This window comes from Scophthalmus maximus, chromosome 20 (genome assembly GCF_022379125.1).
Source record: "Scophthalmus maximus strain ysfricsl-2021 chromosome 20, ASM2237912v1, whole genome shotgun sequence".
In the NCBI taxonomy this organism is placed as follows: domain Eukaryota; kingdom Metazoa; phylum Chordata; class Actinopteri; order Pleuronectiformes; family Scophthalmidae; genus Scophthalmus; species Scophthalmus maximus.
In genome coordinates this window covers 5,812,501-5,827,500 of record NC_061534.1, presented here as the reverse complement: position 1 = coordinate 5,827,500, position 15,000 = coordinate 5,812,501, and the positions used below count along the sequence as shown (strand labels likewise).

Here is a 15,000-nt window from a genome sequence, read left to right as displayed (position 1 = left end):
TCCGGAATTGTCCTTATTTTAAGTTTCCTCACTGAAAAATTGGAGCTGAACGCCGGTTTTTAATGACTTTTTAATACGTCTTTTTTAGTTTGGCATCGCTAATGCACTTAGTTGCTGGGCCAGATTGTGGCGGCTTAAGCCGCTGACTATCATTCAGTTGGGCACTTCTCGTGGGAGATCATACCAAAGTTAAACAGTGCATGAACAGGGTTGGGGGAGTGGGAATGAAAGAGGCACCACTCTCCCTGTTACAAGTCAGTGTGCCATCAAAAAAGATTGGGAAGGGTTGGGGTTATTCTAAGGTGAGATGGTTGCATAATATCGATTTGACACACAGCCTAAGTGATTCGGAAGGCTCCGAGATAAGATGGAAATGTAGATGTAAGAAGCCGCACTTCACAGAAATGCATTCTCGTTCCTGTTCGCATATTTAAATGGAGAAATATTCCCGGTGTGTTTGTGAGCACCGTCCTTTCTCCGGCACTGTAGATCCTCTGTGTGACATCATACCTTCCCCCGGAGCATCCGCAAAGAGAATAATGGTAAACTGTTTGTGCCTTTTAAATACCCCAGTTAAATAGTACGGACTACAATGTGCAGTTTCAGGGACATGTTAGCTGTTTCACAATTTAGAGCCAAACGGATAGGAACAAGAGGAATTGAAATAGAGATGCGGAGCAGTGCATTTAAAAGTGGTGAGTCTGGATGAGCAGAGAGACTGTGGATAATGGTGGCTGGAGAGTTGGGAGAAAAACCCGGAAGCTCAAAACGGGAGAGGGAGAGGATGTGATCATAACTTTTTTGGAAAGAGAGTGAGAGTTGTAGCAACAAAGACAAGGAAGGAGAGGTTCAACACAGAAAAAAAAAAAAGAATAGAAGAATAATCCTTTTCTCTCCGTCTGACAGCTTTTTCCCTTACGGGCTGTCACGGGGATGACGGGTGGATTGGGCCGCTGCCTTGGCAACACTTCCCAGTGGTCATCCAATGCCAGGGCAGCCAGCCTGAGAACCAGGAAACACAAATCAACAGCAGAAACACCATCTTAACTCCTCCGTAGCTGCGCTAAGCGCTCGCCCTCCGTCAGATTCTTCGTAGCTACGTCGCAGTCAGGTTTAGAAAAAAGCACACACACACACACACACACACACACACACACACACACACACAACATTTCCTTACGCCGGCCTGTTTTTTTCCGCAAGATGAAATTTCTCAGTCTTTCCCCCCTTTAGTCTCGAGCTTCTTATCTCATTCTCCCTCATTTCCCCCCCCCCCCCCCAACACTCTCCCGCTGAGCAACAGCGCTAATCCTCTGAGGCGGTGGACGTTTCCCGCGTGTGATGTAATGCGTGTGTTTGTGTGTGTGTACACTTTTGCAGGAGCGGGAATGAGGAGAAGCTCATGGCTTTGCTCACGCCGCTCAACGTCAACTGCCATGCGAGCGACGGCCGCAAGGTAAGGGCACGCACGCACGCACGCACGCGCACGCACACACACACACACACACACACATACACACACACACACACACACATAGTCAGTCATGCACTAACAAGCTCATCACCGGCATTTTCTGCACGACTTCACCGCAGGAGAGACATCAGAGTCGCAGAACCATCCAAAAGGTGCTTTAAGGTTTCGTTTACTGACTTCGACCTGGAAAATGAAACGAACGCCGTCATCGGCAGCCGTAGTATGTATCCAATAATCTCGGCGCTGCCCTGCAGCCAGCGGCAGCCCGTCGTGGTTGTCACTCATTAAAATGAAGAGATGGAGACACGAACCCATCAGTAAATAAATTAGCGCTCGTCGCTGAACAATAGCTGCGCGGAGCATCACGCGAAAACAATGTCAAGACTCGGGGACGACTCTTTTACTGAATGCGAATAATGAGCTTGTTGTTTGTTTTTCCGCTTCTGTCTCTCGATGGGGGGAATATACAAAATGCAGAGCTGCTCTTACTTAGCGGACTTTTTCCGAATGCATTTCTGTTTTGAATTGCGAGAGAGGCAGACGACGGTTTGTCAGAAAGCAGGTGTGCTCAATAATTGTGTGCACATGACGCAGTTCTTGCAGCTGCTTCACAGCAAGAACATTACAATACACACAAAAGATCGCGGCCTTTACTTTGCAGGACGGCACCTTCCTCCATACTTCAGGCTTTCTCTTTAATTAGTCCTTGGATGCTTGGTTTCGTATTTTAATTAAAATAAACTTACTTTTTCTCGAGAGTTTAACTTTCTCTAACTCTTATAACTATTAAAAAGAGCTCCGATAAAAACAAAGAACACTAAAAGCTGTTGCCAAAAAAATTGTTTTTATGCAAGAAACCATCACTCTGAATAATTAGCCGATTGGGAAATACATTGTCATGGCCTGCAACTGAGATTTGAAGTTGGCTTAATCCACACAGAGAAATATGTGCTGTTTTTTGGAAGTGGACTGATTTCACACAAGTGGATAGTTATGAAGTGATTACCCGAAACCTCTGGCACACGAAGATGACTAACACACTGTGTGGTGAGCAGCACTGGGCTAAGAGACATTATAGGCGTTGTGACCAATAGAATAGTCATGATAAAATACGTCTTCAAAGAGGAGGAATATGCGTTTTCCGGCCTCGGGTCAAACAGAAATTCAGTTAACTTTGTCTGGAATGAACGATCGTCGTGGAACAACAGTTCTTTCCAAAATGTCCGCGGCTGAGCGGAGGAAAGCGTCCGTTAAATTAAGAGCCACTGAAGTGTGGGTTCATTTCCGTTTGGTGTGATACACAAAGCTGAACATAATGAAAGTGGTTGAGTGAAACTAGAATGAGCGCAATTTGCAGCTCCTCTGAGTTTCTCGTGCTGGTCACGTCTTGTATTATGAGAAGTGTGTAACCTCATTGTAAATACCTGTGCGCCACACACGCTTGAATAATGGTTTAGTGTTATCAGAGTGTTCTGGTCAGCTGGTGTTGCAGTTGCAAGTTAATTCTGGCTTTATTAAATTACAGTAGATTCGGGCTTAAGGCCATTGAAAAAAAAAAATGCCGGGTATGCTAAATGGAATGCTAAGTAACACCAAAAGTACATTGGCCAACAGAGAGAAGTGCTGTAGTCCATCCTGTTGACTCTATAGAAATTATTTTTCTGACCACATCGTCCCTTCACGCATCCTCTGGGAGTCTTGAGCCTCTGGCTTGAATCTGATTAGTCCTTTGGATGAAATACTGGAAGGAAATAACAATAAAAATGTGACTACTCTCCTGTCTTTTCTATCTTTAGTCGAAAAATAGGTCCCCGAAGTCGTCCATGCCACTCCACTGCTTTCCAAACTGACAGGAAGTGAAGACCGAGGCTGACCCCAGTTACCCCCCCCCCCCCAAGGTTTGCGGGGGGTCCCTCTTGAGCTCTCGTCAGTGTCTCCTGGGGTTTTACTCCAAACTATTATTATTGTCAAGAGGAGAAAAGCTCCTGAAGAGGCGTTGGAGATGAACACGTAAACGCACAACTCTTTATTTAAAGCCTTAACACTTCTTTCCCCAGCTATTGAAAGGCGGAGGACACTTCTAGAAGCTTTCACGACCAGGTAGTTTTAATTTCAGGCAACTGGTAATTTATCGGTCATCAAAGCAGAGCATGCTGTATTTTATTGGTTTCCATGACAACTGCTGGGACAGCCAGGGAGACTTTCACTCTGTACTTTTGGTAACTGTCATATAAATGCTGTTAACAGTCTTGAGGAGGCTCTTTTCCTATAATTATGGGCACTTCAGTGTTGTTGATGATGCTCAGCTGCAGCCTGTATCCATCACGTCGGCGTCATACCCGTAATTGTGAAGGAACGTCCTCCGGCTATTATCTGCGCAGGTGGCCTGCCGGGGGATATGGGACCCCCCCGGGGGAAAACCCGTGTAATTTGAAATCCTTTGGAGATGCCGGGGACAAGTGCGGCGGATCACTGAGAAGCGCTGAAATTTAATGGTTCATAATTAGATGAATGCGGCCCATGTCCAGAATATAAATATCCTCGCTCTGGCTTCTTTCTGAAATGACCTCTCCCGCGCACGTCTGTGTTTGTAATGCTCGGCGATGCTCAGACTGGGAGCAGTCGTGCACAGTAGATTGGAATATATTTTCACACCAGTGCAGTTTTATCCTCGTTATGGCCTTTGAATAATTTAACAGGGTGGTGGAGATTTACTTTCCCGCTGCTAATAGAAATTATTGAGTGAGTTCTGCTTAAAAAAATACAGATATAAAGTGAAAATGAAGGACAGCAAAAACTGTCCCACTTGTCACCATTGTTTTTTTGTCTTGACCATCTAAAGCAAATCAATGCACTGGAAAGTATAAGGTCACAATGAAAAATATAACTCAAGAAAAAATAGACACATTAACATTCTTATTACAAACACACATGCAAAGACGGATATAAACAACTTGTATATCGTCAACATGCTGACACTAAAAACCTCAAATAAATGAGTGTTTACAGATTAAAGTCTTTCTACTGTAGATGAGGGAATTTCTGATGTGCATCTCCAATAAAATTCCAGAACTTGCTTCTTTGTCAGTAATCCAGGGATAATTGTCAGTACATCCACGAGTTCACTGCAAAAAGGAAGTACTAAATTGCTAATTGGCATATTTGTAATATTGCTGTTACCGATAACTAATGCTTACCATTAAAAAGAAAACATGCTGTGTGTGTTTTGGCTTGTTAAAATGGTTACACACAACTTTTAATGAGTATAATGTAAACAAAAGATGTAACAAATAATTAATAGATCATTTTATTACGAGTAATACTATATAATTTAAACAAGCGTTCACCTCAGGCTCTGGATTTTGACAATATTTAACCAACACTTCCAACACATTGACAAAGTTTCCAAATTAAATCAATTGTAGACACACAAGTTGACTGTTGGTCAGCACACTGATCAATCTCTTACGGACGAAAACGTTTCAAGGGCATTAATAATAATCACAGACAATAATAATAATAATTACAGAGCATTGCAGAATCTTAATGGTTGTTGATAACGATGCACTTCTCTCTTCCTCTCACCTCCTCCTCGTTCTCCTCTCTTTGATTTTAATTAGCAGTGGCACAAGCTCTCCGTCACACGCACACACGCAGGCACACACACACACACACACACACACACACACACACACACACACACACACACACACACAAAGTAGGACAGAGGGGGAGTAAACAAGATGGAGAAAGGCAGTCATACACTAATCGGTCAAAGATATTTGGACACCTCTGATCACATGGGTCTGGACTAGAGCACTTTCTTCCCTGTGGCTGAATGAGAGCAGGTTTCTTAACCGTGTGGAAAACCTTTCCAGAAGAGCGGGGGCTTTTTTTTTTAAAGCAGCATATTAATGCGATTTGGTTTTGAAATGAGATGATAAGAAATCACAGATGATTGAGGACCTGTCGGAGTAGGATTTTGTTAGTACATCTGAGTGGAGAGAGTTATCTAGCTGCCTCTAATGAGACCTACTGCTTACTCCCACACACATATTTAGACACTCTAGACACACATACACTGGATTTGGACCTTTAAAAAAAATAAAAAAATAATCAATATTCTCTTTTCACTTGCTTCAGAAGATGGACTGTCAGCGGTTGTGCTAGAAACTGAGTTTTCTGTTTGTTTCATGTTTTGGACTATGCAGAGCTCCATCCGTCGTGGATGTGCGTTTGCATTCGTTTGCATGTGTGTTTGTGTTTTTGTGAATATTGCGAATTTTCGATCTATATATTTTAACCGGCGAGAATCCTTGCACCCACTCGTGTCCTAGCTGGCAGGAACATCAAAGGAACTTGACAAGTGGAGAGCAAGACCGAGATTCAGATTCACAGAGCGGGAGGAAGGAGAGAGAAAGGGAGAGACTTTCATTGAAGCCTTGTTTAAATGTTGATTATGCGATCTTATCCTGCGGACAGCCCCACGCCAACAGGAAACCACGTGTCTCCAGAGCTTTTCACAAATAAAAAGTAGATACATGTAAATGAGTTTGAAATACTCCATTGGAAGAAGCATTGTGTTATATTTCAGCTTGCACATTACTAAACTTAGACACACTGTGGAGCCCTGAAAATGTAGATAAGTTTATGAGATTCCGAAAATCCATTATTGTATCAAATAGATTAATGATTTAATTGACCGCAATTAAGTAGGAAGATGGATTTGAAATAAAGAATAACATTTGCCAGTGATAGGTAATTTCTACGTACAATCTTTTGCATTTATTTATCTAATAAAATTGTTTAGTTATGTATTTGGCTTTACATGTTGTCAGTTCCAAGCCTCCATGGTAAATGTACAGCATTATTAAAATGAAAAGCCGCCTGTGCTGAAATACAGGGACGGCTATTTCCTGAACCTCGAAGCGAAATATTCGACAGTGCTGTCGTCTTTATCTGTATTGAAAAATGTGTCAGCTTGGACTGGAAACTCTCCTCTGATATTAAGCCCTCATTTGTGGGTCTCCTCTGTGATCCTGGTTTGTTTCGCGGATCGGAATCGAGGCCACCGTGGTTCGTCTTGTCTTTGCAGAAGTTTGCTTTAAAGTTGTTAAAAAAAACCCAGCCAGACGTTCACAAGACGACGAGGATGAAGGTGACAGCCGATGACGGTGATGTGCGTAAATGTAACCCGGCGCCCGGTCCTGGGAGATATTACACTTCTTCTCCTCTGAAACACAGGATGAGAATATCCAGAGGCGTTTGTTAACCGCTCAGATGGCAGATGACAAATAGGGCGTGGAGAAGTTTTAATAAACTTTTGGCAGTGACGAATTTTGCCTCTCGCTTCCATGTAAGCCCGGTGGTGTGTTGTTGTCTCAGGAAGATGTATGCAGCTGCAGCTTGAGGGTTCACTGGTAGTTTATCACAAAGAATCAGATGCCACAATACTTGGTTCCCAAAATTAAAAACATTTTTGAAGCGCTGTTAATTTGCAAATTCATTTTAATTATTCTACCTCGGAAGAAAGGATGTAGTTCAGTTGTGATTTAAATATCTCAAATAATAATAAAAAAATTCTCAGGCCTCACATCTGTTGTTTGGGAGGCAGAGCAGAGAGACAGGTGAAGGCCGTGAGTCAGAGGGATCGCATTTAGATTTGATAATATAGTTCTAGATCCAACCACTTTACACGTGATCGCAAAGCTTGATTCATTTTTTTTACTCTTTACCCTTAGTTTCATAGTTTTCGATTAACTTATTAATTATTGACCCTCTATTCAACCTCATCTCAAGCAGACTGGACTGATCCATCAGGTGGTTAAACTGAAGACATGATTTGGTTGTATTTGAAAACGACCAAGAAGATTTTGTTTTAGTTTGTTCTAACACATTAGGAAGTCACTTTCGGGCAAATTTAGTCTGTAGTATAAATTCAAGACAGTACCTCAGTAACAGTTAGTCATGCTCAGTATTATTACAATAATCCACACCAATGTCAGTAATGTGCCGTGAAATATCGCAATTAGATGAATATATGTGCGTCACTTACTGATGATGCTCAAACTGATGCTGCACATCACAACGCTGCTCCTCTATTTTCCACACAGACAGGGTGTAAAAGGTGTGTGAGTGTATAAATATATATATATATATATATATATACATACACTGCTCCAAAAAATTTAAGGGAGCACTTCACACGTCAGATCTTGACACACACTAACAAGTGCGTGTGCACGCATTCATGCAAATGGCACGAGACAAAATGTTCCATATGATGCCCTACCAGATAGATCATGTCTCATTGCTATGGCAACTGCTGACAGCTAGCAGTCACCGTTGTCATGGGAACAACTTGACAGGCTTGTAAGGAGGAGAGAGAGCAAGATGGAGCATGTTAAAGAGAGAGAGGTTAAAGAAAAATGGGAACAAAGGGACTGACACAGCAGCAGCGGATTTCACACCCCGCATGTTTTCAAATGGCTATTGAATCAAAATGTGCGGTGTTTTTGACATTGCGGTACGCTTATCGAACGTGTGAAATTTGGTGCACATTGGACCATGCACAGTCGATCTAAAAACAACTTCCTGTTAGGTGGCACACCACAGCCTGGCCAACAGTTCAGGAAATGTTCATCTTTAATGTCTTCGATACAGCCCAGCCAAGTTTCAGGGGGATCTGATGAGCCTTCTCGGAGCAGTTTGTTAAAGTATGACCCCTGTAAAACGCCCAGAAAAATACATATTCAATTCAAAATCTTGTTGTAAAATAAAACCAAAACATTCCATTATGATGCAAATGAGAAATCACCAATGATGCAATGATCAAAGGATCAAAGTCACACACTCGTACATACTACAGGTAGTGAATCCTGTCAGAATCACATTTTAATCACAGGAGGCACACAGAGGCGAGACACTGAGTGAGACCACCACAGGAAAGACCAGGGCACTTTCCTGGGGAACTCTTGCTCTTAGGCATAATGGCAGAAACTGGGGACGTCCTCCATCGGCTCCAAAAGGCCAAACCCTATTCAGTCTGGAATCTCTTGCTGCAGAAGGTGAGGGAGGATTCTGCCAACTTTCCAGAGATGGCAGAGGAAACAGATTATTTTATTAATTTTTTTAGAGTGAGATAGCCCATGAGAAGGAGATTATTGAACACTTCAGGAATGAGACTTGATTCGCTGCACTTCACTGTCTTCATTCAAAGAGCATTCATTAAATGAAACTCACCATAAGGCCATGGTGTATTTTAAAAAAGTGCAAAAGAAGCTGAACTCCATAAGATGGCGGTTCAGAGCACTTAGAGAAAGAAGCGGCTGCAGTGGGGGGAATATTTGGGGGGACTGAGGATGGGTCAAATGGACGATACAGTTTGGATTATTGCTGCGACTGGCTCGTGGCTACTGGGGTCAAGAGGGTCATAATAAAAGTTTCAGCTCGAGCTGTTTCTGTTTTTTATGACTTGACTCCGAATAAACTTCTTTGTGGGGAGTTCAATACAAGACCTACTGTGGCAGCGGCCTCTCTATCACACACACACACACACACACAAACACGCTGACAGATTGAGGAGGAGGAGTTTAAACTAGCCTGACCCTGGCAACGACATCATGTTGATGCATCAGCGTGTGCATGCGTGCTTGTGTGTGAGGCCCAAGTGATGATTCACTGGTGGCTATAGTCGTTAAAAGATGTACGGAGGACCTGATTAATGCTTTACAGTTTTTTCCTGTTTATTTATGCTCAAAGCGGTTTGCAGTAACAAGTACACAGACACAGAACGACGCCGCATAATATAAAACAAGGCTTGTGACTAACTGTGCGCCGTGTACCGCTCCTCGCGATGCCGTTGTCACATCCCGTACCACGAGCGAACCATCTGTCCACCCAGCTCTCTGCCTCTCTGCCTCGCTGCCGCTTCTCAGCTGAGCAGAGCTGAGTGAGCAGCGGAGATGATCTATTATTTCCAGCTCCCTCTGAAGTCATGGAGCTAAAATTCTCAGAAAAACCTCCTCAAGTTGTATCCACTGTTTGTATTTTTCTGATTCAGGTTAAAAGCTTTCTTTCTTTCTTTTTGATGCAAGTGGTGCAGTATAATCAGAGAGAGCTTATATTTCTGATGTTACCAAGGTTTTGTATATGCAACATTCCATTGAATTACCTTGTTATTGGCTTAATAACACAAAAATATCAATAAGACCAACACTTACTCAACTGCCGCCATGAACCCTTGACAAACCGCTGGCTTGTAGCCAATTGACATCCCCCTCCAAACAATGTCTGTAAGTTGTTTTGCTCACAGCTGACTTGTTTTGAGGTTTGACATGCAGATGTTTTTTGGTTTTATTTTTGAAAGTGCGAGGCTCTGCCGCCGTCACACCTCCTGAACACGGATCTCATTGTTTTATTGTGGCATCACAGAGTGTTTTGATTTTCAGGACTTGTAGTACTGTAGGTTTGGAAGAGGAACATTGCTGGTTCATCGTGTCTAGAAAGTTCGGAGCCTGATGAACGGTGTCATATCTGTGTCATATCATGCAGGCAGCTTTAATCTAGCTCCCGGTCACACTTCTAATCTCTCTCTTGATCAGGTTTAATGTGAACGAATAGTGGGAACATTGTCGGCCATTCTCTCCTTCAGTCTGGGTGTCGCTCCAGCTCGGAGGGAGAACGGCCTTTTGCTTGAGAGCACATAGAGGAAACACTGCATTGAGAGCTGAAGCCATCTCGTGTCAGTCACATCATTATGCACCCAGAACCGCGGCTTTTCATCATTTTCATGGAGGAAATATAGTCACGCTTTGTCACCGTGGACTGATTCAGGGGTGGAAAAAATCCCATTTCTCCCTGGAAAGTCGTGCCTTTAGAAATATTCGCATATCTGTTGCTGAGAGAGAGAAATCCCGATTTGTGCGCTTCCTCAGAGCGCTCTCCGTATGCAGGGCCGACCATAACGAAATCCCGACCGTAATTTCTCTTTCTCTTCGTCTCTTTATGTGTCTCCTTCCCATCCCCGCAGTCCACCCCACTTCACCTGGCGGCAGGATACAACAGGGTGAGGATAGTTCAGCTGTTACTACAGCACGGAGCAGATGTCCACGCCAAGGACAAGGGGTACGTACAAGTACACAACATCAGCGTTCTCATGTGGGCTCGTTCGGACATTCTCTGGCTGGAAAAGTTCCGCGTCAGCCAGATTTGCCGGCTTTGGAGCACGTCTGAAAGCAGCTTTAGTTTTTTTTAATGAACGTCTTTAATAAAATGAAGACTTTATAAAAAAAAAAAAAAAAAAATAGTGGAGAGGGAAAAGAATGGAGCTGTTAACTTTTTTTTCTGAATGGTTTCCAATTGACTTTTTGATAAACTGTTTTAATTAAAATGTTCTTTTATGTTCCAGTGGTCTGGTGCCTCTACACAATGCCTGCTCTTACGGACACTATGAAGTCACGGAGCTTCTGCTAAAGGTACACGCCAACACCACTTTACTAAGACAGTGGATACTTGGTATGATTATATTTCTGCTAATAACAAAAAATGGAAAATCCCAAGAGAATGTATTTTTTCCCAAATACATTGTAAATACAATGTTTCCCCCCTGTGACCTCTTTCTCCCTAATCCCCTCTCCTCCTCCACCGATCCCGTGTTTCCTTCCAGCATGGCGCGTGCGTTAATGCCATGGACCTGTGGCAGTTCACCCCGCTGCACGAGGCGGCGTCTAAAAACCGAGTGGAGGTGTGCTCCCTGCTGCTGAGCCACGGGGCCGACCCGACCCTGCTCAACTGCCACAGCAAGAGCTCCGTGGACATGGCGCCCACTCCCGAGCTGAAGGAGAGACTTACATGTGAGTGTGGCGCTTACAGTACGTACAGTGTGCGGCTGCGCGGAAAATGTGTCATGGCGCTGAACTCATGAATAGGTTGGTTTTTTTCGGAAGGGTGTGTTCACACAGCAGTCGATTTGAATTTAATTAAAGCGTCAAGACAGTTAGGAATGGAAATCTCAGTCTTTTGAAAAGAGAGCTGTTGTTTTCCGGAGCAGAAAACAAAGAGTTACTGGTGTGAAGAGAGACAGATGATGCCAGCATCTGGTAACCAGCAGGTCTACATACAAAATGAAGTCTCAACTGATGCTCACAGTCATTGGTTTGATTTGTACTTAACAGTGTGAAACGCCACAGAAGACGAGAGCAGTCTATCGGTATCAAACAAAACACAAAACTAAATAATTTATTTCTCCTGATTAATTTGGAAGCAAACAAGAAAAGTCCTTAAAAGCATTTCCTGGGAGAAACTGTCACCTGAGCATTAAAGAATGAAAAATACTTCCTCCGATTGGGCCTGACCACAGAAGTTTTTTATGTTGGCCGCAAGAATTGATTTCATTCATATCTTCATGACAAAGTGGAAGAAGTGGAAGGTTACCTATGTGACATTAGAGTGAGCCAAGTATAATAGAGCCTTTTTATTTAAAGGAAAAGTGTGACATTTTCGAAAAATCCATTTCTGACTGTGAGGTTGCCAGGCAACAAGCTCCAAGGCCAGGAAGAGGCCACTTAGAAAAAGTCCAGCATATAATTCTCTGTAAAACCACCAACTCTTTGTTTTTGTAAAGGATGAAACGAACAGAGATAGATGGATGCGTATAAATTAAAAGTCAATTTTGTTTGTGTATGTTTTGCCAACAGCAATAATGAAAGAATGATGACATGCACGGATCAGAAAATGGCAGTAGATGATGGGCATGATGTGAATCTGATTGTCTGTCACATTAAACTAGTTGTTGTTTGGGGGTGGATTGTCAGGTTTCAGATACTAATAATAACAATAATAAATTTCATTTATAGAGCACTTTCATGCTAAAAGCAATCTCAAAGTGCTAAACAACATTAACTGATGATAAAATACAGTAACTCAGAAATTGTAAATGTTCACTTCGTAGGTTTTCTGATCTCGAGTGTTTCAAGTTGCGGAAATTCGGGTCTTGTAGATCTTAAAATGAAACTAAAACAGAAGCCGTTTTCAAGGAAGTGAATCGAAGAAAAATAGTTCAAATCAGTTAAGAATGTGACTATTATACATATGCAAAACCACCAGTAAGTCTCTTATTACTCAATTTTTTCACATTAAACCATTCACCACCAGGAAAACACTGCATTCAAATCTAACTCGACAGTAGTCAAAGTAGACTTTGCTTCGTTTTAAACGGGGCCACAAACCCAGAGGTTTGAGAGCCACGGTGTGGAAAACTAATAGGGATGAAAAATGACTTCAACTTTCTCATATAGAATAAACTGCTGAGGCTACGTCTCTTTCCAATTTAACAGCAATTTTATTTTTCATGTTGTTGATTCCCTCTCTCTCTCTTGACCGCATTTAACAGAAGAAGTGACATCTGTGCTGCTCTCACCGTTTCTCTTAATGACTCATTGCAAATGCATGAGTGCCCCGACTTGAACAGACTCACTTTTTCGCTTCTTGAAGCAAAGCACTTTGTTGTTTTTAATTTTTCAGTTTTCTGGGGGAGGGACGATCACGTGTTTCGCTGCTTCAACTGCAGCACACAGGCTGTTGCATGTGTTGTTAGCACTGCTGGGGGCAATAAGACGTTGAAGTAATCAAGTTTGTGTGTGTTTTCAGACGAGTTCAAGGGCCACTCGCTTCTTCAAGCGGCTCGAGAAGCTGACGTGACCAAGGCCAAGAAGACCCTGGCGCTGGAGATCATCAACTTCAAACACCCTCACACACACGAGACTGCGCTGGTGAGACAAACACTCAGCTTCTTTTCAGGCACGCACAGATATCGACACTTGTAGAGATACAAAGACAAAACAAATCTCACCCCCTCGTTTCTATCCCTTTGTGTGTGCATTAGCATTGTGTTGTAGCATCGCCTCACCCCAAAAGGAAACAGGTGACGGAGCTGCTGTTGAGGAAAGGTGCCAACGTTAATGAAAAGAATAAAGAGTGAGTACTGTTGATACTCTGTCAATGAAAATTCTATAATAATCCAGTTGATGCCAATCATTTTTCAGGTTGAAGCTGCCAGTGGCTGCTGGTTTGTACTGATAAGCACCACAATTTAATGGTTCACCTGCAGTCTGTGACTTTTTTTTTAATTGATAAAACAGAAAAAAGAAAAGGACAAATACAAGAGCATGTTTTAATAATCCTCTCTTTCCCTCTGTAGTTTCATGACTCCTCTCCATGTGGCTGCGGAGCGAGCTCATAATGACATTATGGAGGTGCTACAGAAACATGGCGCGAAGGTAAAACTACAGGCATTCATTACATGGTGTTAACCAATTTGTTGTCTGTAATTTCCTTCCTTTCCATCTGTTTTCATCTGACTTTTTTAAAAATTTATTCAGTAGTGTATTTCTAACGTTGCCATAAAGTAAAGTAATTGCTGTAAAAGTTTTTGCTATTTGACGCATCAACGTTTGTGTCCGACCTTCAGCTTTAAAAGGCGGGAGGTTTTTTGTTTTTTCTTAGTGTCCACATTGGTCTGACACTCAACAGACCTACAGGGAGAAACTCACTGTAAAAAAAACCAAAAAACAACCCTGCAGTGATTTTTACATTTTAACAGAAAGTAGAGCAGAACGCAGCGAAGCAACACGACCCTGTTGGTTTTCAGGGACAGTAGTTACTCATCGCATTTCCATTACCTGAAAAATTTGTCCTCTTCCCCTTTACCATGCAATCACTTTTTGATACTGACTCATGTAAGTGTACTGTACACATCAAGCGTGTAACTCTGAATGTGGGACAAATTATTAATTGTATTATGTCTCACTCACCCTGTATCTACACGTGATTTAATACCTAAATCACCAATCATTTCTCGCAGGCAGCGTTTGTAAATCCATGTTCTGGACTTGCTTCATGACAGTTATACATTTACACAATCATTTTGCATCGATATGATGAAGCATGATTTATGAGGTAATTTGTCGGATTAGGCGAAAACAGATATTCCAGGTTCTCAATTGATTCTCTCGTAAGTTTTATTGCATCGTGATATACAGTCCATCGATATCTCAATGTGAAGTTTCATACACTGTGATGGGGGTTTCGATATAATCATGAAACGTAGCCATCTGTGATGTACAGTCATTTCTAAATATAACAGTTTCAGTATTTAATTATAAACAACATCTACCAGGAGCAAACTTGACACATTTTTGTTGTACTGAGGCTGTCGCAAGGCATTGTGGGAGTGGAAAGTTGATGTTTTTTTGAGTAATTAACAAAGTTTATGTAAATTTATCTATTTTTAAATATCTATTTTTTGAAATAGAGAAGTTGGAGAATTTGTTTACATCAAATTGTCTTTACCTGTGATTAATCTGATTTAGAATGGATGTTACTGAGCGTGTTTGTGAGAGTCAAAGTCTGTGTGCAGATGTTAGAGTTTGGACCAAAAAAAAAAAAATTGTATAATAAAATTATCATATTTTGTGAAATTGGCTTCATGTGCCACCGAGAAACTTGCCTGCTCGCTCAGGGGAAGA

At 42.1% G+C, this 15,000-nt stretch overlaps 1 protein-coding gene across 2 annotated transcripts in view; it reads left to right on the top strand.

The window, feature by feature from the left end:
- tnksa (tankyrase, TRF1-interacting ankyrin-related ADP-ribose polymerase a) overlaps positions 1-15,000 on the top strand; it is a 63,919-nt gene that overhangs the window by 27,599 nt on the left and 21,320 nt on the right. For both annotated transcript variants that reach the window (XM_035607750.2, XM_035607749.2), the window contains 7 exons: positions 1,381-1,456; positions 10,506-10,600; positions 10,884-10,950; positions 11,142-11,328; positions 13,124-13,245; positions 13,359-13,450; positions 13,674-13,752. In XM_035607750.2, the coding sequence (XP_035463643.2) occupies positions 1,381-1,456; positions 10,506-10,600; positions 10,884-10,950; positions 11,142-11,328; positions 13,124-13,245; positions 13,359-13,450; positions 13,674-13,752 (718 nt within the window). The remainder of the gene's footprint in view (positions 1-1,380; positions 1,457-10,505; positions 10,601-10,883; positions 10,951-11,141; positions 11,329-13,123; positions 13,246-13,358; positions 13,451-13,673; positions 13,753-15,000) is intronic.